Genomic DNA, 22,957 nt, shown 5'->3' with positions numbered 1-22,957 from the left:
GCAAAGAAGTCTAATGTATGTGAAGCTGACGCAGTACGACGTATTTTTAATTACTGGTGTGCTGTGGATGCTGTTCAGTGAGATTTCTGAAACAGTTAAATACAGAGATCGTATGCTCTTTTATTGGCATACAGTCACTACCCATATAAGTGCATTTGTGTCAAAAAATAATTTTCATATTTACAGGAAGTGACAGAATTCCAGTTGTTGGCAGAATATATAAAGCTTTTCATACACAATCTTTTTTATTATTAGACAAATAATATAAAATCTGAACTGAAAATCAAATTCAATGCATCATGGAAACTGTATTCCTCAATAGCTTTTCTTCATTTTGGTTTCTTTCTCTCTCAAGCCACCCTAAGACATCTGAAGTGTTATGCCACCTACTAAAAAAAAAATCCTCACTTTTACCAAGAGTCAATAGTGTACTGAGGTTCAATCAATACATCATTATTTATATCTATACCAATGCAAGTAAAATTAGTGTGTAGCAAATTATGTCTTACTTTGCCAATAGGTATGACTGCTTACTCTATGTAAAAGGACTTAATTGGCAGGGGTATGTCATTTCTAAGTGATTAAATATTTTTTTCTCTGTAACAGTGTTTTGATAAACATGCATGTAATTTGCCAGCCATTAGCTTAATAAACGTATCATTAAAATGTGATTCTTTGCACTGAAGCAGTTTACTTCTGCATCTAATATAAGAAAAAAAATATATTGGCAAAAATGCTACATAGCTGAATTCTCATTTCAGTTAAATGGATTAATCTGTTTGTGAAGACAGGCTTTGCAAGTTGCCTGTACTAGTATATTTTTTCTCAGAAGATCTTCCTTGGATGTTAAGCCTTTTATCTTTTTCACAACCGGTATCATACCAGACCTTCAAGGCACAGACCTCCACTGTTCCTGAAATAATGTTCTTCTCCAACAGTCACTGCCCAGCGTAGCGTATTGTTGTGGGGCTTGGTTTTGTTTCAATTAGTATTATTTCACACTTTTGTTATGAACAGCAATAGTTCATTTCCTGAAGAAAGAGGTAATCCGTGACCTCTTTCACCTTATGGTCATATTAAAGCCAAAAGCTGAGTTACATTGCTGTCTAATCAATGTATTAGCTTCACAGGAATCACAATTCTCGTAACACTAACAAAAATAACCAGCTTTAATGTTTACTACACATTTAAGGCATGTGCCAAAATGTAAAGTTAACTTATTATCAGTTTTCTGATGTGTACTGAGTGCCATTTATAAATATATTCCATAAAAACATCTAAAATACTGAGTCTTGTTTCTGTAATATCTGTGAAGGTCCAGAAAGTTCTGTCTGAAAACTGGGTGAGGAATAGAGTTCCAGAGCTTAACGCTGTCACACAAGATCAGTTGGTCTCACATATTCCTAACGGGGCTCAGTCTGTTTAAGTAGAGTTTGTATTACAGTGACCGGTATTTCACACACACAGCAAATATTACTTGCTAGTCCAAATAAAAAGGATATTAAAAATCTATTACATATATCTAAAGAAAAAATATGATGTCTTTTCTTTGTTCTTCCACACCCCACAAAAGATTAATCTCATCAGGTCCACAGATTACATACTTTGACAAGTGTTTTACGTTAAAATCTTTTTCAAGTACTTTAAAAATTTGTTATACCAAAAAAAGCTGCCTTTTTTTCTTTGAAGTCCTTTCTACAATTCAACAGAAAATTCAGGTGCAAGAATTTTAAACAAAAATGAACTAAAGAGCTTTATTGACATCACAGTACATTCAATAGTAATTTTAAGAACATTACAGCTGAAAGAGAATGGCATGTTTTATATTCTTAAGAAGCACTACCGTTCTTGAAAAAAATGTAATACAAAGAAATCCTATTAGGTATTTAATTCTGAGCAGCATTTGGAAAAAATACACCTATTTACAGATAAAAAATGACTCTGGTTTCACCTACGTAGCCACAATGTGCCTCTATAATGAGACAAGCCTTTTATAACTCATGGAATTTTTAAACATCATAGCACTGGTGCAATAAATTCCTCAGCGTTTACGACGAAGAGGAGTTGTTGATCTGAAAAATAAAGGAAAAGGGGCAAGAAGTTAATTGGAAAAAATAAAAGACCCCCAAACCCACACACACTTTAGGCTTAGTAATTAATAGTTTTAAAAGATCTTTCCAAAGTTACTTTTGCCCAAGACAAAAAAATTAATAAATACCATACTTTATTAAAAAAAAGTTCATATGCTGTACACATGAAGACGAATAGCAAAAAATAAAAAAAGTCAGACAAAGTACTTAAAAAGTATACTACCTTGATCGTGACTTAGACTTGTGTTTGCGGCTTGCCTTCTTACCAGACCTTTGAGATTTCTCCACGGAGCATGACCGAATATGCTTCGATTTCTTAGCCTTCTTTTCTTTACTGCTTCCTGGTGACTCAGAACTACTCCTCGCACTAGATTCAGAGCCTGACCGCTTTTTGCTATCTTTGGTAGTAATTCTTTTGCTTTCTTGCCTGGAATCCTGTCTTATTATTTTCACACATATTGAATCACCGCGAGAAAAAGTTCTTTCGCTGTCTCTTTTTCTCTTTAATCTACTGTCCTCATGATTGCCAGCCTTACTCTCTTTTTCCTCTTTTTTGGGCTTATCTTTTCTTTTTTCCTGATCTCTCTCCCTTTCTCTGTTCTTTTTCCTGTCTTTATCTACACCTCCACCCTGCTCCTTCTTCCTCTCTTGATCTTTACCCTCACTTTTATGTTTGTGCCTATTTCCAGTCGGGCTTCTACGCTGGTCTTCAGTTTTACGTCTATCCCTGCTCCTGCTGCGGCTCGCACGGTTAGCTCGCCTGTCTCTTGAACGGCTACTACTTCTGCGTCTATCCCAGCTTCTCTCTTGGGAAGGACTCAGATTTCTCCGCCTCTCCCCTCTTTCAGCGCTGCGATTTCTACTAGGTCTTCTCCTTTCCCTTATTTTCTCCCTGCTCCTACTCCTCTCCCTCCTGTTTCTGTGGGTGTAACTCCTGCTTCTGCTGTGCCTGACTTTGTGTGACGGTGTTCTACTGCGGCTGTGCCTCTTCTTCCTTTTAGGAGAGGAAGAACGTGAAGAGCTGCGGCTGCTCCCTGAGCTAGAGCTGTAGGATGAGCTGGATACGGTGCTGCTACTGCTGCTGCTCCTGCTATTGCTGCTACTGCTACCACTGCTGGAGCTGCCTGACCCGCTCCTTCCTGCCCTCTCTTTACCCTCTTTTTTGAGTTCTAAATCAGGTGCCATTGCATTTGGAGATCTTTTCTTTTCGTGAACCATATCGGCTTCAATTTCTTTTGCCTCTTGTGAAGCCAAGTTACTGTTTTGTTCTTTGTTGATAAATTCGTTCATCTCTTTTGAAACTTTTTCATTTTGTAGCTTTTCTTCTGGGAAAAAAAAAAAAAGTATACAAAAGAAAATGCAATTAATTTAGAGAAATATGTCAATAATTTCCATACTGTTACTTTTCGCAAAATCACATTTCCAAGCACCTTTCATAATACTTACAATGAACACAGTCTGCCATCATACCAACTACCTACCAAACAACTTATTTTCTTTTTTTATAATTCTAAAAAAGTTGTCCCTCCTGGTCTAGAAAAAGCGTAAAACCCAAACGCTTTTAGAAGTCCTTGATGTTATTTCATGTTTCAGTGGTTTAAGACCAAGTTCTCAAACGAATATCCTGGAGCACCAGAACTCTGGAATTCATCTACGCACACATACTTTTCCTTCTGCAACTTTCTGACACACCTGATTCTCCCCTTCTCCCTCCTACAACACCTCTCTAGCTGTACCTACGCTTCTTGTCCAGCCCTCTCCATCTGCGTCTGAATGACCACCGGCTGCTGTGAAGTTATATTTCCCACACAATGCAAGGGTGGCCTCTCGACCTCAGAACAACGTTGGCTGTAACTGTATTTGGTTTTGTAGGCCTCATTACCCAAAAAAGCCTTAGAGAAGTACCTTCTGCTGTAGTGACGCATGCTTGTTTTTTGAAAGAAAATATCGAGTTTACAGCTTTAACTTAGGTTAACTTAGATTACTCCTAAATGCTAACTAGGACAAGTAATTTATCTTTGTCCTTGCTTTGAATAGGTTTTACAGGCAATGAATTCAAAGGAAGGAAAGAACAACGTGAAAAGAAGACTTGTAGATAATTCTTTGCTTAAGACTCAGCTCAAAGATAAGACTACAGCATTTAATACAGATAGATGATAAAGCTCTACAAAACAAAAAGTTCATGTCAGTGAAGATTATATAGAAGCCTGGTAGTCAGCAAGTACAATACTATAAACATGGTATGAAGATAACAAAAAAAAATCAGAAATATATTTATTGAAAGTAACTTAATTAGTATCAAGCCAAGATTTTCATATAGCCAAATAAAGAAATTCAGACCCTCAGAGCATTTTCCAGAGGTTTCCAACTTTTAGAAATATTTACTTATTTCTGTTTAACCTAGGATCCTCTGCATCACTGGTCAAGTTTATCTCCCCTTCCCATTCTAAATTGAACCCAAAAAAGTAACTGACATACAACATTTTTAGCAAAAGAAAATGGACTTTTGATGTGGACCATCAGTTCCTGAATTATGTTAGGGCATAAAACTGCATCCAGAAACCCAGAATAATCCAAATGGCAACTGGCGGTCAAATCTAACCCAGAAAATAATTCCATCTGGTTCCTGAGTTATTAGGTAACACAGGCAGAAGCCAGTGTATGTTGGAAGATGCTGTATTGTTATTAGAAATCTTATGCCTTTCCTAAATGCTGCTACAAATGAGACCCTGCATTTAGTATTCTTCAGATGTATAGAATCTTCAGATTCTTTGGATGTATAGAATCAACCTCTTTACTCTAGATTTGTATTTCTGTGAATAGCCCCATGGAGATGCCCCCAAACTGGCATCTGGTCTCTTGCACTAGGAAGACAGAGGCCATAGGCCACCACTCAGTCACTCTTCATATGGCTATTGTTTTGTGCATAAATCTTAAAACATCAGAGGGAGATAGGAATATTAAGGAAATAAAAAGTTTCGTTAGTTCAGCCTTTTTTAAAGAGATTCATAAGTCTTACTTCTAGGCCTTTAAAATAAAAAGGAGGAAATAATCCATCTTAAAATAAGAAATAAGTATGCTGTCTCCTCCAGCTCATGAACTTAGAACATGACTTCTTCCCATTGTGTTCCTCTGTTCATCCAGACTGCCCTTCAGCTGTGCAAGGTGGCTGTGACACCCTTCTGATCTACGTTCCTGGTACAAAAGGACAAGCCTTTCCTTGTACAGAAAAGCAGAAATAAACAACAGATTTTTTTTTTTTTTTTTGTAAGTCACATTCTCAGAGGCTACGTGTGAACTGATTGGTTTCAATAATCTTTCTCTGGTATTAGGTATAAAAACACAGTTACGAAGCTACAGCATATGGACACAAACCTCAACTACAACTGAGAAGAGCGAGTGCAAAGAAACTGCAGCCTCCCACTGTACATTCTGAAAGGCGCACTGCTTGAGATTATGTACTAGAAAAGCAAGTTTTTCAGATGGCGTGAAATGAGCTTCACGTACTTTAATATACAACTTTAAGGAATCAAGTTTATCCAGACTGCAGTCTGGTGAACAAAGGTGAAATATATCCCCCAATCGCAACTGAGATACTAGTATTTTTAAAAAAATATACATACACACATGCATTTTTATAGAGATACTGTTATTTATATTGCACAAAATCCATAGCATATAGATGTATATGCACCATGTCTGTTCTTTAAACAGTGAAGTAGAATAGCTTATGGAAAAGACTACATGAATTTTTTTATTAGAAAGAAAAGAAGTAAATCCCACTTTGATCAAGTAGCGCAGACATCTTTCTGTTAAAACTTTTAAATTAAGAACATTCTTTCTAAACTTGGCTTAAAATGCATTTTCTCTCCTACCAATTTACATATACTCAGCAGTAAACTCCACATATAGCAGCATGGTAAGAAGAAATTATATGATTTACCTTCTAGCTGTTTCTCTAGTAGTAGTTGCTGTTCTCTCTCTTTTCTCCAAAATGCTTCCTGTTTTTGCCTGATTCTGTGTCGTAATTCCTCATCATCAGTATCAGATGATTCAGAGCCTCTGTCACTCCTCTCATCTTCACTGTCTCCTGATCCATAACCACCCAGTCCACCTGCGTGCATAAAGTCCAGTCTATCACGAGGAAAGATTAAGCTTTGTTCTTAATATTTCTGTGGGGCAAAGAGGAGGGTAACATTGCCCTTCCTTCACTTTCTCTTCTCTGAAGAAGTCACTTTATTCTGGTAAGTGCCAAAGTTGTTTGACTGGCGTGATCAAGGCCCCCATATCTGCATTGATGCTCACTGTCTGGTTCTACTCCTTCTGGAACAGCTCGTCTATTTTCAGCAAGCAACCGCTGTGATCACAGTACTTTTTCCATTGTATGGAAGGGCAAAAAAAGCTCCCTGCAGAGATCGTAACAATGCCTGCCTCTGTATCGACAACTGCACAGAAAATGCCTGGGATCTGTCCCAGAAGACATCTCTGAAATGACTTCAGCTGCCTCCGTAGTCCAATGCTACAGAAATTCTGAATGCCATATCAACTTGCCTATATTGATTTAGAAAACACTGCACTTTGACAGGTACAGAGATGGAACAGAAATGGACCTTCTTCTCTAGAGATATTAATAACTACTGGACTGATAAAAAAGATAAAGTCAATTTAAACATCTGACATGGAGACATCTTACTTCCTTTCAGTCTGAGGTTCTTATCATCTTTATTGAGTTCGTTTTAAAACATGTAAATACTTGTGATGACAACATTCAACTAATTGAACGGAATTCCAAGTAACAAGCACATAACTGATGACTGACACTGTAGTATGTTTTAGATGATAAAAAGCATGTTGGGAAAGATCGTTTGCTGTTGTGTCTCAAGCTGGAATTTCAGTCTCTTTTTCCTGTGTTGTTTCTGGTAATATATGATACAGGAGCCTCTGTGCCTATGTAGCTTTTCAGTAAAATAATAATTCCAAAGATTATAATATTTTTATTTATAGACTTTCGCATTACTCTTCTACCAACTTTCCCTTCTTGTTTGGATGGATCTAAATAGCAGAAAAATATAAACCAGTATTCCTCTCTCTGAAGACTGCAGTGTGCTTCTGAAACAATCACATTTTGAAAAGTAAATTTATCTAAAGTTTTTATGTATTTTCAAAATCAGGGCAAGACTCTCACACACTAACTCACACTGACTAGTCCTTTACTCCAAAAACCATCCCACTTACATCAGTAGGATTACCTGTGGAACAAACAAAGGTGCTGATAATGATAAAGTTATTGGAAAGTGACCCATGCTCCCAGTCAATTAAAATCTAGTTTCAAGATGCAATTTCTAGAAATGCAAGGCAAGAGTGAAACTCCCCCTTTAAGCCCTCTCAAAAATAAGGAACATACTTACCGAGTCCAGAGAGGGAAGCCAGTGCACTGGACTGTGCCAGCTGTTTTGCAGGAGCTTTGTATCACATCAACAACAGGAACAACATGTTAACACAAATAGCCACGATTTCATAGTCATGAGTCTACGGTATTGTTAAATCTACTACTATTGCTGTTCTTTGGAGGGAGAGAAGAAACATTAAAAACGCATCATCCATTTAAAACCAGTTCTAGATTTTCTGACCATGAAGACTTAGAACTGCAAATTAATAGTGAACAGAAAAACAGAAACATATACGCATAAATCATTTTCCAAGTTACAGCATCTGCACATAATTTTCAAGTTTCAGTAGTTACATATTTAGATTAACTCAGTTATGTTAAAAAAATTTGTTATGTAAATACATGTTAATAGTGAAAGCAAATGAATTACTAATTGAGGATACAAAGTTTGTCTCTTTTCAGTTCTGAACTTCTAAGAACTTGAGATAAAGATGACAGCATTTAGAAACAGCTACAACTCAAGAGCAATTTACAAACAGGTACCGTTTTAACTAAATAAATGAATTGTATGAAAGAAATGGAATAACTGAAGTAACTCACAATACACTGCACAGGACAACAGTACATGATTACTGTATTTGAACCCTACCAAGTTGGATGCATTATACTGGAATTGTTCTTGGGGGATAACTATGGAGGTTAAATGTTCTAGAGACATGCAAATATAGAATATTCACAGAAGAAACTAAAAAAAATTCAAAAAGAATTGGCATACCTTTAGTTGCTTTACGGTGAACATCTTTGGCCACATAATAAATTTCTTCATTTGTGACATCTAAGAGAATCTCTGTCAGCAGCATTTTTGTCAGCATCATCTGAAGAAAATTGTACATACAATAAAGGCCAAAACCTCTTGAATAAATGCTGCATTCAACTTATGTCCACAGAACCTCACTTCTTTCAATGACTAAGAAATTACTCTCCTGCACATTTCATTTAATGATTTCTTTCAACAGACGTGACTTAAAAACCTAAGTCTGAAATTGTTTAAATTTGACCTGATTTCAAAACTTTCAGAACAGTTTGTATTTTGACTGTGAACTGTATTCACATGTATTACACAGCTATCTACAGCACTGATGCATAATGTCAAAGATGATACAACAGATTAATATGTACATCAGAAACGTACTTAGACTAATCCCATTAATTCTTTCAAAAAATAAAGAGCATATTTCTGGCTGGTATGCTGTCTCACTGATCCCAATCCTTCACAATTCATCAGAGGTTACCTATACAGGATTTTATTATTACATATTTACTACAAAAATTGATATGTTGGTAGCTAGCTCTCCAAGCTGCTCAGTCTGGTCACGTGCTTTACAAAAATATATTCAAACTTTTTAGAATTCAGGGCCTTCATTAACTAGGTTTCAGTTGTACAATTAGCACACAACTATGATTTTGAAGTACGAAGTTTCTGCAGATACAGTGAAACTGTTGCTGGTCTAGGACTTAGATTTTTAACACTTCCTTGCAAGAACGTATTTCTTAAATTTCCTTTCATAGGAACTGAGGTTGAAGCATAGATTCAGACAGGTGCACTTAATCGTTAGAAGTTTTCAGGAATTTGACAAGTTAAGCAAAACCACAGAATTAATAGTGATCCACATGAAGATTATAGTCCTTATACTTTTTCATTACTGTCCTAAATATGAGTTCTATAACCTATATCTGCCTATATGAGAAAGACAGCATTATAAAGAGACACGCAAATATAACCGACCTTCCCTGTATGGTGTGTACTATTCCTCTATTGGCAGTATCAGGCAGAGAAGAAGTGTTCTACTTTGCTATGCTCAAAAAATACGAGCAAATAGACAGAAATACTTAGTGCAAATGACATTACTAATACCATTTGATATTCCTTTTCTTCTTCTGTCATTTCTGGTTCACTTTGCTCCTCTTGAGGAGCTGGGGACGGACTCCTGCTGATTTTCCCAACACTTACAGCTTCTGTGTTTTCAGCATCTTCATCTTCCTCATCACTGTCCTACAAGAAAAACCTCATTTCAGGACAATCTTAGAAGTGAAGCTCAGTAGTTTCTATTTATGACAGTCAACTTGATGTACTTCATACTGAAATCTGTATTATATTTATCATAGAACTATTTCTTTTCTCCCCTCCCAATAAACATGCAGATACCTCTCTAGCCATGTGAGCTAAGTACCTAGTTGCAGTTCACTGCCACACAGGTACTAAGAACTGCAAACAAATCAGATAACTGCTAAGTGAAGGCAAGACAAGGCTTCCTAAATGGACTCGCTTCAGCAAATAATCGTATCCAGATTTTTTCAGCTACTGATTTGGAATTGAAACCCCCAAAGCCTACGTATGCTCCCAAAATAGAGAAAAGAAAAAAAGCTCAATTTAATTATTTGTTCTTTTCTACTACAGAAAAAATAATTTATTTTTGCATCTCAGACATTAACAACTTCAAAACACCAATTAAGTATCAACAAACCAGCAGCTTAACTTTAAGCAACACAAACGAAGAGGTCACCAGGAATACACAGTCTCTGTTTGGAAGAGACCAAAAAGTCAGTATCTTTCAGGAAATACAAACCCGAACAAAAAGCAAACCCTTCTACTTACAAATTTACTTTTCTGAGGTAACCGTGGGCCGTCCCCTTCTTCAGCCTCCTCATTTTCCTTTTTTTCTTTTTTAGACATCTGTGAACGTTGCTGCTCCATCCTCTCTTTTTCCAATTTTTTCTGTTTTTCTCGTTCCATCTTTTCCAGGCCCTCACGAATCCAGGCGGGCAGAGTTCTACGCTTCACAGCATCTATATAAGCAAGGTTTGTGGTTTTGTAGGATGAAAAAAAAACCAAACAAACAAAAAAAAAAAAAAAAAAAACAAAAAAAAAAAAAAACAACCACCAAACAAACACCTTCCCCTGCCAAAAGAAAAAAAAAAACAAAACACCCAAACAGAAAAGCAAACCCTCCATCCCAATTCAAACAAGCCACACAGCTGATTGTGGGGAAAAACAACATCTATAATAGCTTTTTGTTTCCCTTTTTACTTTATGAAAAAAAAAAAGCCTTCAAATTTTGCTATTCTTTCTAAAACACAGCTTTTATATTTTTTCATTAAGGAGTGGTTAATATGTACCAATCTGTGGAGGCTCCTGCTTCACAGGCATCGCAATAGGTGAACGCTGTCGGTCTCTGAATGAGGGTCTGTCCCTTCGGTTTTGAGGAGGTGCAGAAGGTGCTGGTGGACCTGGCGGTCCTGGTGGTCCTGGCTGCCAATAAGGTGGGTGAAATCCACCTTGAGGTGGACCAAAAGCAGCCCCATGCTGAAAGAGTAATGCAGTTTATTTTTCTTCACATGACAACACTAAATATGGCATGTGCGTAAGTTGGTCTACAGAAATCCATGCAAGTAGGAATCCACAATTTCTAGGCTACTGAGATCTCTCAATCTCTTTTTCTGTGGCCCCCAAGAAACAAGATTTCCTTAAATACTTATACAAGTAGGGATACTAATGAAGCTGAAAGGGCTTGATTCAACCAAACTCTCTTAATATTGTGCTAAATATTCAGCCCTATAATCACCATCTATCTTCAGCAGTTCCTTGCCAGCTTATCATCAGAGCATGCAGTTAAATGAAGACTATACAGAACTAAGGTTTAAAAGCCTAGCTATGCTAGCAGTCTTTCCTTGTAACTACAACACAAGGACAAAAATAATAAGTTCAAGTTTTTATTACACAAGAATTTTGCACTGTGCACTTTCCAGTAATCATTCACAGATGTTATTGGTATAGCTGGTGAAAATATTAAATGCATAAATATGTGAGTTTAGGACAGACCCTGGGTTCTGAGCAAGATGTATACAATCCAAAAGTCACACGTCTTGAGGCATACAGGAGGGGGGGCTTGTTTTAATATTTGCTGCCCAGAAATGCCTAATGAAACTATTTAAGAGGAGAGTGTTTAGGAATAAATTTACAGCATTATTTCTTAAAAGTTATACTCTTTTGACTATTTAAATCAGTAGTGATAGAAGCACTATTCCACTACAATTTTTGGTCAAGCATCCCTCTATTATTTGCTGCTAAACAAGTCTTCTGTAGTATTTAGAGAAATCAATTTTAGAGAGTTGGTCCCACAATAGTAAACAAAGGTATTTGAAAATAATTATTTCACTTTCTAACAATATTGCTGAACAAGAGAATTTAATAATAGAGAAAAGCAGGCCAGAAGATAGCAACACATTGCTGCCCATCTTCCCTTGGGTTTGTTTACAAACAGAAGGCAGGTGTTTTAACAGGTACAGTTTGTCATTTAGATCAAGAATTTGGAAAGTACTGAAAATAGGGGAAAGATCCAAAACTTCTTTGTACTTCAAGATTTGTGCAATGCCCCCTGCTATTATTACTGCTAAAACCACCTACAGATTTATTATGGTATGCAGTTTATATGCCAGAATTAAGAAAAAATTGGCTGTGGATTTTTTAGAAATACCATTGTTTATTCAAATAATTACAGTAGATAGATATGGAAAAGATCAATGGATCATCCAGTCTATCTCCCTGCAAATACAGGACTGTTCCCTATAGTACATTATCTAGTATATTTAAGTATCTATTTCTGAACTTTATTTTTTTCCCCTCTTCTTCTTTTTTTTTAAAAAAACCCAACAAATCTACATAATGTTAATTCATATACTGGAACACAGTGATTCATTTTAATATTGCAGACAACAGCCACTTCTCATTGCTAGTGTAGAAAAAAACCCAACTTTGGCCTCAAAACGGAACTGAAAACTCTAAAGTCTCTTCTGTAAAGTATTTGGTAAAACTGTATCTTAGCAGATAACAGATTCTGTAGATGTTTGTAGAACTGAAGAATGAAAGTCGCCGCTAGATGATATTAGAGGAACACATCCACGGAAGGGACTCTGCGCGTCTACAATACTAAAGCAACAAATATGTTTCACCTGATAGTCAAACTGGTTCACTGGCCCCATTGCAAAGTTATCGGGAGGTGCCCCAAAGTTGTGATTGTTCTGGTTAAACATATGCCTGTTGTCAGGAGTAAATTCCCCACTGTCCTGACTGTTGCTGTCTTCAGATGGAGGAACAATTTCCATTTGACTTGGGGTCGAAGCCATCCACTGCTGATCTGGAGGTGGGTGAGGGGCCTGGTGAGGCATTCCCCATTCTGTTTAGGATTCAGAATACAATTCAATACCAAGTTAGTATCATTTATATGAGTCGTCAATCACTCAATGTTCTTGTATTTATCACGAGGCTTCTCAAAGCAACACAGACGATGAAGTTATAAAGAATCATCAATCCACAGACTGTATTACACTGTCTCAATAATTCTTCAACTAAACAAAGGAAATACGAATAGCTGTAGCTGAACTAAAACACAGGGGGGCAGAACTGGACAGACAAGTTGTAAATATCTTTTTATAAATTTCCAGGGATATTGAGTCCTCTATAGCACTTACAAAATGTGTACACTTTTAAAGAACTGCTCCTACTTCTCTGTTTCTATGTTATTTCAACTTCTAAAGAAATGAGCTATTTTATTCCTTTGCATAATAGACTTATAAGACCTATTATTAAAAGCAAATGATTTTGTGAGCAGCAGAACCACCGAAATCTGCCTTCCAAAGTCTTGTGTCTTCAGAGTGGGTAACTCCCTGGATTCTCCAATATCTAGCACAGGTTCAAGCATAAGCTATAATCATAAGCCCTCAAACATAAGCTACAACTGGATAACAGAGTGAAAGGGTTTAAGGAATGAATTCATAATATGTGGCCATAAGCTCTGTCTTCTTAAGAAATCAGTGTAAAAACTATGTCCACTATGAAGACACTTTCAGACTACAAGAGCATCCGCTTGTAGCTTTCACCAGTAACAGAAGTAATATTAATACCTCACCTCTAGGTTAACTCCTACCTTCCATCCAGTCCTTTACTAATTCTTTCAATTTTTCTAATTTTTACTGTCCTTCCAAACTGCATCATAATTGGATCCACTACTGTAGCAAATAAAAGGGTTACCATAGCTTTTCTACTTGGTTGTTCTTTTTTTTTTCTTGTGTATCTTCAGAGATTGTATCACTTGTTTCACTCTCACTGTCATTGTGGTAGGTCATGTTTAGCTGATTAATCAAATCTTTTCCCAGAGTCAATACTCCTAAAATATTCTAAGGGACAGAATCCTTTAAGTGTAGCTTACAAGAGTTATTGTTCATAAATATCTGTGTTAGTATTTGACAGTATTTAAACGCCCAGTTTCCTTCAAGTCAACTGACTTGAAAGTCACATACAGATTCTGTTTTCATCTGTGGAACATGAATGCCTTCAAAATAAGGCATTCATGATGCTAGTTACACAGTTCATTTTCAGATTGTCATCTTGCTTTTTTATTAGTAGCGCGTAAGGCGCTTTTGGATCCAAAAAGAAACTTGGAAGGAGCTCGAGAAAGATGAAGCTTTGTAGAAAGAGAGTAAACACATGAAGAGAACTTGGGCTAAACACGCATGCTACAAGTTAGTTTGTATGCTGTGACTGCTTTTACACATTAAGAATCACATTGCCTTAATTAAGGGAAGCTGGGTCATATCCACATCAGCATGATCTTCATCAGTGTTAAAAAAATTGGGAAAACAGCATATTCTTATGACAACAAAATGCATTGGCACACTGTTTCCCAGGTGATACATTATTCTCACTCCTAGATCTAAGATGTTTTCCTGTTCTGTATTTTCTGGGTGAGCTTGGGCTTCTAACATTTATAATTATCAGTGAAATGTCTTCCTCACTTCTACCATTCTGTGACTATTTGCAAAAACTACCACTTAATATATTATTCTCTTTCACCTCACAGATAAAAAAGCATAGAAGGATGAACTCACCCCCACAGGATCATATGAAAAACAAGTTATCCCATAATGACATGGTATTCTTGTGAAAACCTCTACTTACTATACAGAAATACAGCTAGAATACCCTCTATGTTCTGACACATAGTAAAGTTAAAATTCTTACATGTGGCTACAATAAATCCTAGCCCAGGGCGGGCAGGTTAAACTTAAGTGAAACCTGATGTCTACCTCCTTTCTGTTATGCACGTGTAACAACCACCAATGACATTTTAACCCTACTTTCATTAAAAACTGCACTTAGACAAATTTGAATAGTCACAGTGAAAACTGGAGGTGTTATTCTTTCAGTTATTACCAGAATCAAGCATGAAATGCAGTTTTCACCGAGACAACAGAAGGCATGCACACAGGCTGACTAACTACCTTGCTCACACATTTCAAATTGCATTATAGAGTGGTGATAGAACAAACCTTTCAGAAGACTTTCAGAACACAACTTCAGAACAGCTTCAGAAAAATTCTTAGCAGAAAATACCTGATCTCTACCCCATGCTTATTGTCAATGTTCTTTTATGAAGTTTTAAAAAGAAAATTAATTTTTTGGCCAGAACTGAATTTTTGAGGAAGTTATAAGGAACTGAAAATATTCTATACTAACAGAAGCATTCAATCAAAAATTACACAGATTACAATCTCATACATAAGTCAAAAAGGGCAAATACTAAATATATGAAACATGTCATAAAAAATATATTTCACCCCCAGAATTTTGCTTATCTCCTTTTTCTAGGATTTAAGACACCTGAAGCCAGCATCTGCTAGTTACACTCTGAACTCAGATTACATGTCAAGATCTTGCCAGAAGCAGATATTACACCACAGGAGAGAGCAACAGATGCTCTTTTAATTTTGAGGCATCCTTTTGCCTTCAGTGCTGCTGTTCCTGTTGCAGTAGAATAGGCAACAAAACATATAAGATCCAGGGAAATAAATATGTAACTGCAATTCACATTTTATCTTTCTACAACATTCAGGGACAGAACAAATCTTTTGCATATATATATTATAGGCCATTTTTTAAATTTTATAGAGACATTACTGAGTTGTGTTATCAGACCTTCGTGCCTGTACTGCTACCCATTTTGTGGAACACTTGACTGGAAAGTAGCAGCTGTGATACTCAATTAGTTGATGCTACTGGTAGTTTTGCATCTTGAAACCTGAGGGACAGGGCATATTCATACCCCAAAACACCTGACAAAAATAGAATTTCATTACATTAGAAAAATGAATGAATGGGAAGGAAAACAAACCTGGCTGCCACATTCTGTTGAAGTTGGGATCCCCCTGAAAATTATTATGGTTGTTTGGACCAGACTCTATTCCTGAAATATCCTGTCCGTTTGGCATCATTCCTTGTTGTTCCACTACATTCTGCTGCCCTGAGGCTTCTCGCTGAGCAATCCATGCTTGAGCTAATGCAGCCCAGTCAATCTGGCCTAAAATAAACAGAGTAAATTTAAAAGGTTAGTATTCACAAGTCTGAAGTTTAACACTGTTTCTCAATTATACGTCTCATTGCTCAAGAGAAACGAGCAACGTTTACCTTCAGCAAGTATTATACCATGAGTACCATTGAAACTTACTCACAGTGTATAGTAAAACAAATTGAAAGCAAATGTCAAAGTGTATATACTTGCTGAAGTAGTTTCTCTGCATATGTTCAAAACACCATAAAGCAGATTATTTTAGGTTCACATTAGCACTGAATGGGTGGTAGTAATACACTTTTTTCATAAGTGAACTTACTTTGATATAAGAAAGAAATATATCTAGCTTCAAATTCTAAATTCCTGATGATTCAAGTGTAATAAAGAGATATCACTGGAAAACTACATCTTGTAATGTATACTCTTTGCATAACTCCCGATTTCTGGAATGTTATGTTACAGTTCTCTCCCCTCTTTTTTTTTTTTTTTTTTTCCTACCACTCCCATCAGTAAGCAAGTAAATGGCACTCTCAGATGAGGACACTAGTAAGTCTTCTGCTCACTGGCAATTCAGGAAATCCCCCTAGTGAAGTTACAGAGATTGAAGTGACAGAAAGCAGTGTAAAACCAGTGGGCCTGATCACCCTGCCTGAGTATCAAATGTAGTCCTCCATTCTCTTAATCCTTTTCTATATTTCTCTTGATACTTTGAATTGTTGTCACTTCACTCTCAATTTAAGGTAAATTACATTTTATTGTTAAAAAACGGGTGCTTGTTTTGAGGTTTGTTTATGTGTGTCTGGTTTTGCTTGTTTGTTTTGTTTGGCTTGTTTTGGTTGGGTTTGGCTTGTTAGTTTTTGTTGTTGGTTGTTTTTTTTTTTTTATTATTTTTTTTATTGAGGGGGGGCAGTGTTTGTTTTCCGTGAGGGAAAAAATCCAAACAAGAGATCATGGTTATCACTTCTGTAATCTAAAACAAATATTGATCTTAAAGTGAGAAGTTTTCTGTGTATACATCTGCCACAGATATTTGCTCAAATAAAAGATTCAGCCTGGCTAAAGAACTGACAGGGATACAGATTCTGTAAAAACTACATGAGGTCTAAATGTTGATCTATATGACTGGCATAAAGTTGATAATTTCTCCAGGATAACTCAGGTTGCTTGTCTTTATTTTGCATATTAAATATTAACTATGTCAAAACATTTGAGGAACATCATAAATGTATTATCTTGATAGCAGCTACAAAAAAAGCAAATATCTGTCATGCTCTGTAACAAATATTAAAAATTCAAATGACAACAGAATAAAAACAATCCACAAAGCTTTCTATATACTTACTTGGATCTTGCTGGTGTTGAAATGACTGCATCCACTGCTGTTGGTTCAAAGGCCATTGCTGCCAAGGTTGTCCACCTTGATCCCACATCTTTTAAGTCTTTATACAGTCTATATTTCAACTAAAAATAATAGTTGTATGTTTAAACAGATGCCCATGAAATATCACATAACTGAAACTTACATAAGTGCAGATATAGTTAAGCCTTGCAAAGCAAGCTGAAGCAATGCTGGCTTAATATTTTAAGCTGGAGGAAACCGTTCATCCTTTAGAGTAATATCTGAAAACATTACTGTAAGATTTCAGAAGACTAGTAGGCTCTGTATTGTTCAAAATAAATTAACTACAAAGTGATGTTCAAGGAGAGATATAACAAGTTTGTAAGACAAAAACTCATCTGACAGTAAATGCAATTTAAAAAAGTCAAAATATAAGACATTACTTAAATGATATCCTTGCCTGTTTCTTACAGAAAAGATGTGTATTTTTCTACACAAGTGTCAAACAAGGCTGTTAAGCGAGACAAAGGAAAGTCACCGAATGGCAAAACACATCATTAACAATTGTGCTGGAGAACTGCACAGATACAAGATGGTGCCCCATATGTATTTTATGCATTGTACAGGCTCGTTATAATTTCTAAATAATATATGCCTTCAAATCTGAGAAAGAAAAAAAAAATAAATAATCACTGTTTAATTGTTCATTTACAACACATTCCTTTAAAATCACCAGAAACATTTTTGGTGCAGTGTTGCACTTCCTCAGTGAGCTGGCAGCAGCAGTCCTTGGACCTGAAGGGAGCTCCACACCCTGCTGTAAGTGAAGCTCCAGGACGAGCTTTACAGGACTTTGATGAGGCTCAGCAGTCTGCCAGGTAGGTATATCTATAACGGCACACCAGTTCCTTCCACACATTTGTATCTCTGGTGTCCAGCCATCCTGCTACACAAGGAGGACCAGAGAGCAGCCACCCACACTGCTCCAAACTGTTTTTCTGAAGACAAAGCCTGGGCAGTTTTGGGAACACTTCACTCCAACAACTGTTCCCAAATACAGGTAAAGGTAAGACTACACCGAGTGTGATCCCCCTCTGTTAAACAACTCCTTAACAGGCTTTCTACTCTCAATCAATATATCCTCACACTGCTCAACACAAATCCCCTGATTTCATGCTGTAAAAACTACCAACCCTGTAGGCTGATTCGAACACTCCAAACTTAAACAGCGAAAAATTCATTCCTTAAGGGCAGAGGAGCAGCACACAAGACCTAGACGATGCTCGCAGCCGAGCGCAGCATAGAACAGATGAAAACAGCCAGTTCGCTCCAGAGGACACTGGCTCAGAGCAGCCCCTGGAGTGGCTGGATGGGAACATCACCCCAGCCCCGCGGACAGAACAGAGCAGAGCCGGCGTTCGGCGGACACAAGCAGAGCAATTAGAGCAGATCCCGCCTGCAAAGGAATCTCGTGCTTACACATTCCTGCAAATAATTGCGTGACTGCATGGGAAGAGAGCATCACGCTACAAGAATGCACAGCAAAAAAAAGCTGTACGTAACATCATGGGGTGTCGGGTCATGCAGAGGTGAATGTAAGCTCATATTTTACATTGTCAAATTTTACTTTTAATCTGAAAAACAGTAGATCACCTTTAGTTTGAGACTGCTTACATTCAAGCCAGTGCAAAATCAGGTATGCGTGGCTCAGAAAAATTCAGTTGCAAATGCATCTTCGGGGGCTTTAAACAAGACCAGATCAACTTTGGGAACCGGGTGGGAGTACTGGGCAAAACCTACTTTTCTACTTTCAAAATCTTTTCATGCAAATTAAGTTGGTGGGGTTATTTTTTGTTTGGTTGGGTTTTTTGTTTGTTTGTATTTTTTTAACTTTTCTTTATGATATTCAAACTTTTAGTAGATGAAGACAGTGTTCTTCTTTCGTGGTATTTTTGTTGGGTTTTTTTGTTGTTGTTGGTGGTGGTTTTTGTTTGTTTGTTTTACCTGTGAAATTTCACTAAAATAAACTCAGCAAAAGATTTAGAAAATTATATTTTTCAACCAATAATTACGAGGTAGGTCTGCATACAACTGAAAGCCTGAATGTCAAAAAAAAAAAACATTTTTTCAAACAGTTAAAGAAATTATGGAAGTGCAGCAATATTAAGAGCACCTCCACAAATTCACCTGAACTGGAACCTTCTAAACACAGACTTCACTTGATTGGATCGGGTGAGATTTATTTTTATTCAACTGCCTATCTCTGTCTTAAAATCCTGGACACTCAGGATTTATTTTACAAGCTCCAGCTAATGCAGTTAGCTTGTAATAAACTTTTGTACCTGTTAAAACACTTACGAGATATCTGGTTCTCATGGATTCTGCACTGAAAAGGATGCTTAGTATTCTACCCTTTCTGTCTTGTTTCTCTCTCTACTGACAAACTGAAGCATTAGTTTGGAATGTAAGGAGATCTAAGATAACAAATTATTCCAAATCTCCTCTGTATAACCTGCCCCCAAGACAGTGACTATCTTACTATTTTACAAGGTGTTAAAATAAATTAATTCTTTTGTTTGTTTGTTTGTTTTGGTTTTGGTTTTTTTTGGCAGGGGGTGGGGACAGGGGGAGATAACCTGCACTCCTCTGGCTGCTCTCAGACATGTTTCACATGTCAGCACTGACCTGGGACCCAGTGGGCAGCTGGGATGTGTCTGTTCTGGTTTGGAAGGTCAGAGCCTCTCATTCAGTGCCAGCTGGCTTCGGGGCCAGAGGAAAAACCCCAGTTGGGCTTTGTGAGCTTACATAGCTGCTTCTCCATCACTCTGCAATATAATATGGCCTAGAGTCTTCAGCTTTCCTCAGAGAGATTATTTCACCCTATTATCACTGTTTTGGGAAGAGAAATAGGTGGGGAACTGCAAAGCAAGAGATGAAGACATGGAGCCAATTTCTATTCTGATGCACAACAGTATGACAAGACAGCAACAACTGGGTAAAACCTTGAAGAACTTCAACATTTGGTTAATTCCATTTATGCCATCCAGAGCAGACTGCTTTAATATCATTGCCATTTGAAACTGCTAATTTTAGTTTGTGAACTGTATTTTAAAGCTTTTAATTCTGTACTGCATTTGTACTTTCACTATTTTCCTGAAGAAATGCTGATTTTTCTTACATTGGCAACTACCAAACATGCTGGCTTTCAAGTACACGGATTCATTACCAAATCTAGTGTAAAAACTTTATTTATGAATCAGAAATATGTACTACACAAATACTTCAGCAATTATATCACTTTCTTATGCATCTGTATATGTACACACAAAAAGCCCTTTTTCAAATATCAAGTGAAAACTGGCCTAAACTATTTCAAATGTATTTCATCTTCATCATCATGCTATTTTTTGGACAGAAACAGGAACTGGATAAGAAAGGGACAAAATCACCCTCTTGTAATGTTTATAAAACTAACCTTAAGATATACTGGCTAAAAGAGAAGACCACATGTATTCAAATATTTTTAGTATTGAAAACTAAATGATGTATTTTAATATGCACTATTCAAAGCCAGTGAACAGAAGAGGTTTTTTTCTAAGGCCTCCGTCTATATGGTGACCTGAAACAGCAGGACACCATCACTTTCTGAGAAACAGATTTCCTTGCTTTTTTGCTCTATCTAAAAGATAACTAATAAATCTCATATACATCCACATCTATTAAATTATGTGCACGTTGGCTATTTGATGTTACTATTATGTAAAAGTAATGTACCTTTGTATACTGCTTATGAAACTTTACTGAGTATAATAAGAACTTGTCAACAGAAGCTCAATATTGTCCCATCAGACATCACTGACGTTTTCCTTTGCAAGTGATGCTATTTTAAAGATGTCAAAAATAAAAACAGATCGACACAGGTCTTACCATAATGAACAAACCAGATGTGAGAGTTATAAAAATAACACTTTTGAACCTTAGTGCCATAATACTGGAAAGGGCACAAACTACTTCTAAAAGAACTCACAAAACACAGCAAAGAAAATGTAGCCTATTCTCAGTAATTTTAAAAGTACTGCAAAGGATTAATCCCCAATACAGAGGGAAAAAAAGCAAAAAACCCCAAACCAACAAACAATGCCTCTCCCTCACCAAATCTGTAACATAAAGGCTTGAAACAGCTGAAATCTCTTGTACAATTGTGTGTGACAAGAAGCAAACATCTTCCTGGGACACATCAAGGAGCAACAATGGAGAAAAGAGAATCAAAGTCCCCTCCCATCCAATTAAAATCTGCATTGCCAAAACTAAATTAGGATGCTGCCACAGTAATTATAAAAGAGTTTCGATTTCTTCTAAGGTTCCCAAATCAGCATCGTCTGAAAGAGGCTTCACGTAACAGAACAGACAGCTCTGAGCCCACTTCCCACTAGTGACACAGGGCCAAATACAGAGCAGAGCATCCAAATTGCAGAGAAACAAGCTTTATTTTCCACTGAGCAGGGGGGAAAGGGTGAACACTGGCTAAAATCTACTGAATTCAAACATTAGCAAAACACTTGCTTACTAACAGAGAGGTATATCAACCAAGAAGTCATTAAGACACTGTGGTTCCAATGTCTCCAGCGTATGCAAAGGAAACAGGTTCAAAGAATGGACCCGTTTTACAGGTACCTACTTGCAAAGGAAAAGGCAGATACTGCCCTCCCTTATGATGTTAAGGTTCTTTTACTTAGCTGTTCTATTGGATATAGCCTTTCTGCTTGCTCTCTCTGGCCAACACAAATGAACAAAAGAATGTTTATTGGTGTTATGGTTTAACCTGGCAGGTGGCTAAACACCTCACACAGCTGCTTGCTCACTTCCTCACAGTGTGATGGGGCACAGAATCAGGAAAAAAAAAAGGTAAACCTCAAAGGTTAAGACAGTTTAATAGGACAGCAAGGGAAAATACTACTAATACTACTACTACTAATAAAATATATAAAAGAAGTGATGCACAATGCAACTGCTCACCTCTCATCGACTAATATCCAGACAGTTCCTGAGCAGCACCTACCCGGCTAACCTTTCCCTAGTTTGTGTACTAAGCATGACATCATACAGTATGGAATATCTGGAACATTCCTTTGCTCAGTTGGGGTCAGCTGTCCTGGCTGTGCCCCCTCCCAGCTTCTTATGCATCTCCAGCCTCCTTACCCAAAGTCCTTAACTTGGTATAAACATTGCTTAGCAACAAACAAAACCTGAGTGCATTACCAACATTCTTCTCAAACTAAATCCAAAACACAGCACTATACCAACTACTAGGAACAAAATTAGCTCTATCTCAGTCGAAACCAGGATACATTCCCTGATGCCAGATCGCAAAACAGGAATCCAAATCTATTGAATATCTGTTTACCAACGAAGAAACAGAGCCGATTCATAATTATATGGGGTTTTTTAACACAGAAACACGATCACATGGGGAAAAGCAACCCATCAATTCACATTTAAGTTACATGTACTTAACATTAGGAAAAGTTAATGTGGTATCTTAAAATTTTACTAGAGTTCTTAAGAGTAGACATGTTCTGAAACTTGTTCTGTCATATGTTTAAAAAAAAAGGGGGAGGGATTCCTAATCAAAGGCTGGGCCTATGGGAACTTCATTCAAAGGCACAATCTGATGAAGTTTTATTATAGCAAATTATTGGTATTAAAACATGCCATCTTTGAGAGGATTGCTGGT

At 36.9% G+C, this 22,957-nt stretch overlaps 1 protein-coding gene across 2 annotated transcripts in view; it reads right to left on the bottom strand.

The window, feature by feature from the left end:
- Window positions 1-1,740: 1,740 nt before the first annotated feature.
- The window catches only part of PNISR (PNN interacting serine and arginine rich protein), a 28,149-nt gene continuing 6,932 nt past the window's right edge, over window positions 1,741-22,957 (bottom strand). The window contains exons 2-12 of one of the 2 annotated variants that reach the window (XM_082049324.1): window positions 17,227-17,345; window positions 15,708-15,893; window positions 12,490-12,713; window positions 10,657-10,843; window positions 10,136-10,326; window positions 9,395-9,532; window positions 8,255-8,354; window positions 7,499-7,552; window positions 6,034-6,204; window positions 2,314-3,415; window positions 1,741-2,072 (exon numbers count right to left, since the gene is read on the bottom strand). In XM_082049324.1, the coding sequence (XP_081905450.1) occupies window positions 2,042-2,072; window positions 2,314-3,415; window positions 6,034-6,204; window positions 7,499-7,552; window positions 8,255-8,354; window positions 9,395-9,532; window positions 10,136-10,326; window positions 10,657-10,843; window positions 12,490-12,713; window positions 15,708-15,893; window positions 17,227-17,314 (2,472 nt within the window). In that variant the 5' untranslated portion in view covers window positions 17,315-17,345 and the 3' untranslated portion in view covers window positions 1,741-2,041. The remainder of the gene's footprint in view (window positions 2,073-2,313; window positions 3,416-6,033; window positions 6,205-7,498; window positions 7,553-8,254; window positions 8,355-9,394; window positions 9,533-10,135; window positions 10,327-10,656; window positions 10,844-12,489; window positions 12,714-15,707; window positions 15,894-17,226; window positions 17,346-22,957) is intronic. The other variant, XM_082049325.1, reaches the window with a different exon arrangement.

The sequence above is a fragment of the Streptopelia decaocto genome (assembly GCF_964273445.1).
Source record: "Streptopelia decaocto genome assembly, chromosome: 3".
Classification (NCBI taxonomy): domain Eukaryota; kingdom Metazoa; phylum Chordata; class Aves; order Columbiformes; family Columbidae; genus Streptopelia; species Streptopelia decaocto.
Note: the sequence above shows the minus strand (reverse complement) of the source record. Positions and strands in the feature narration are given on the sequence as shown.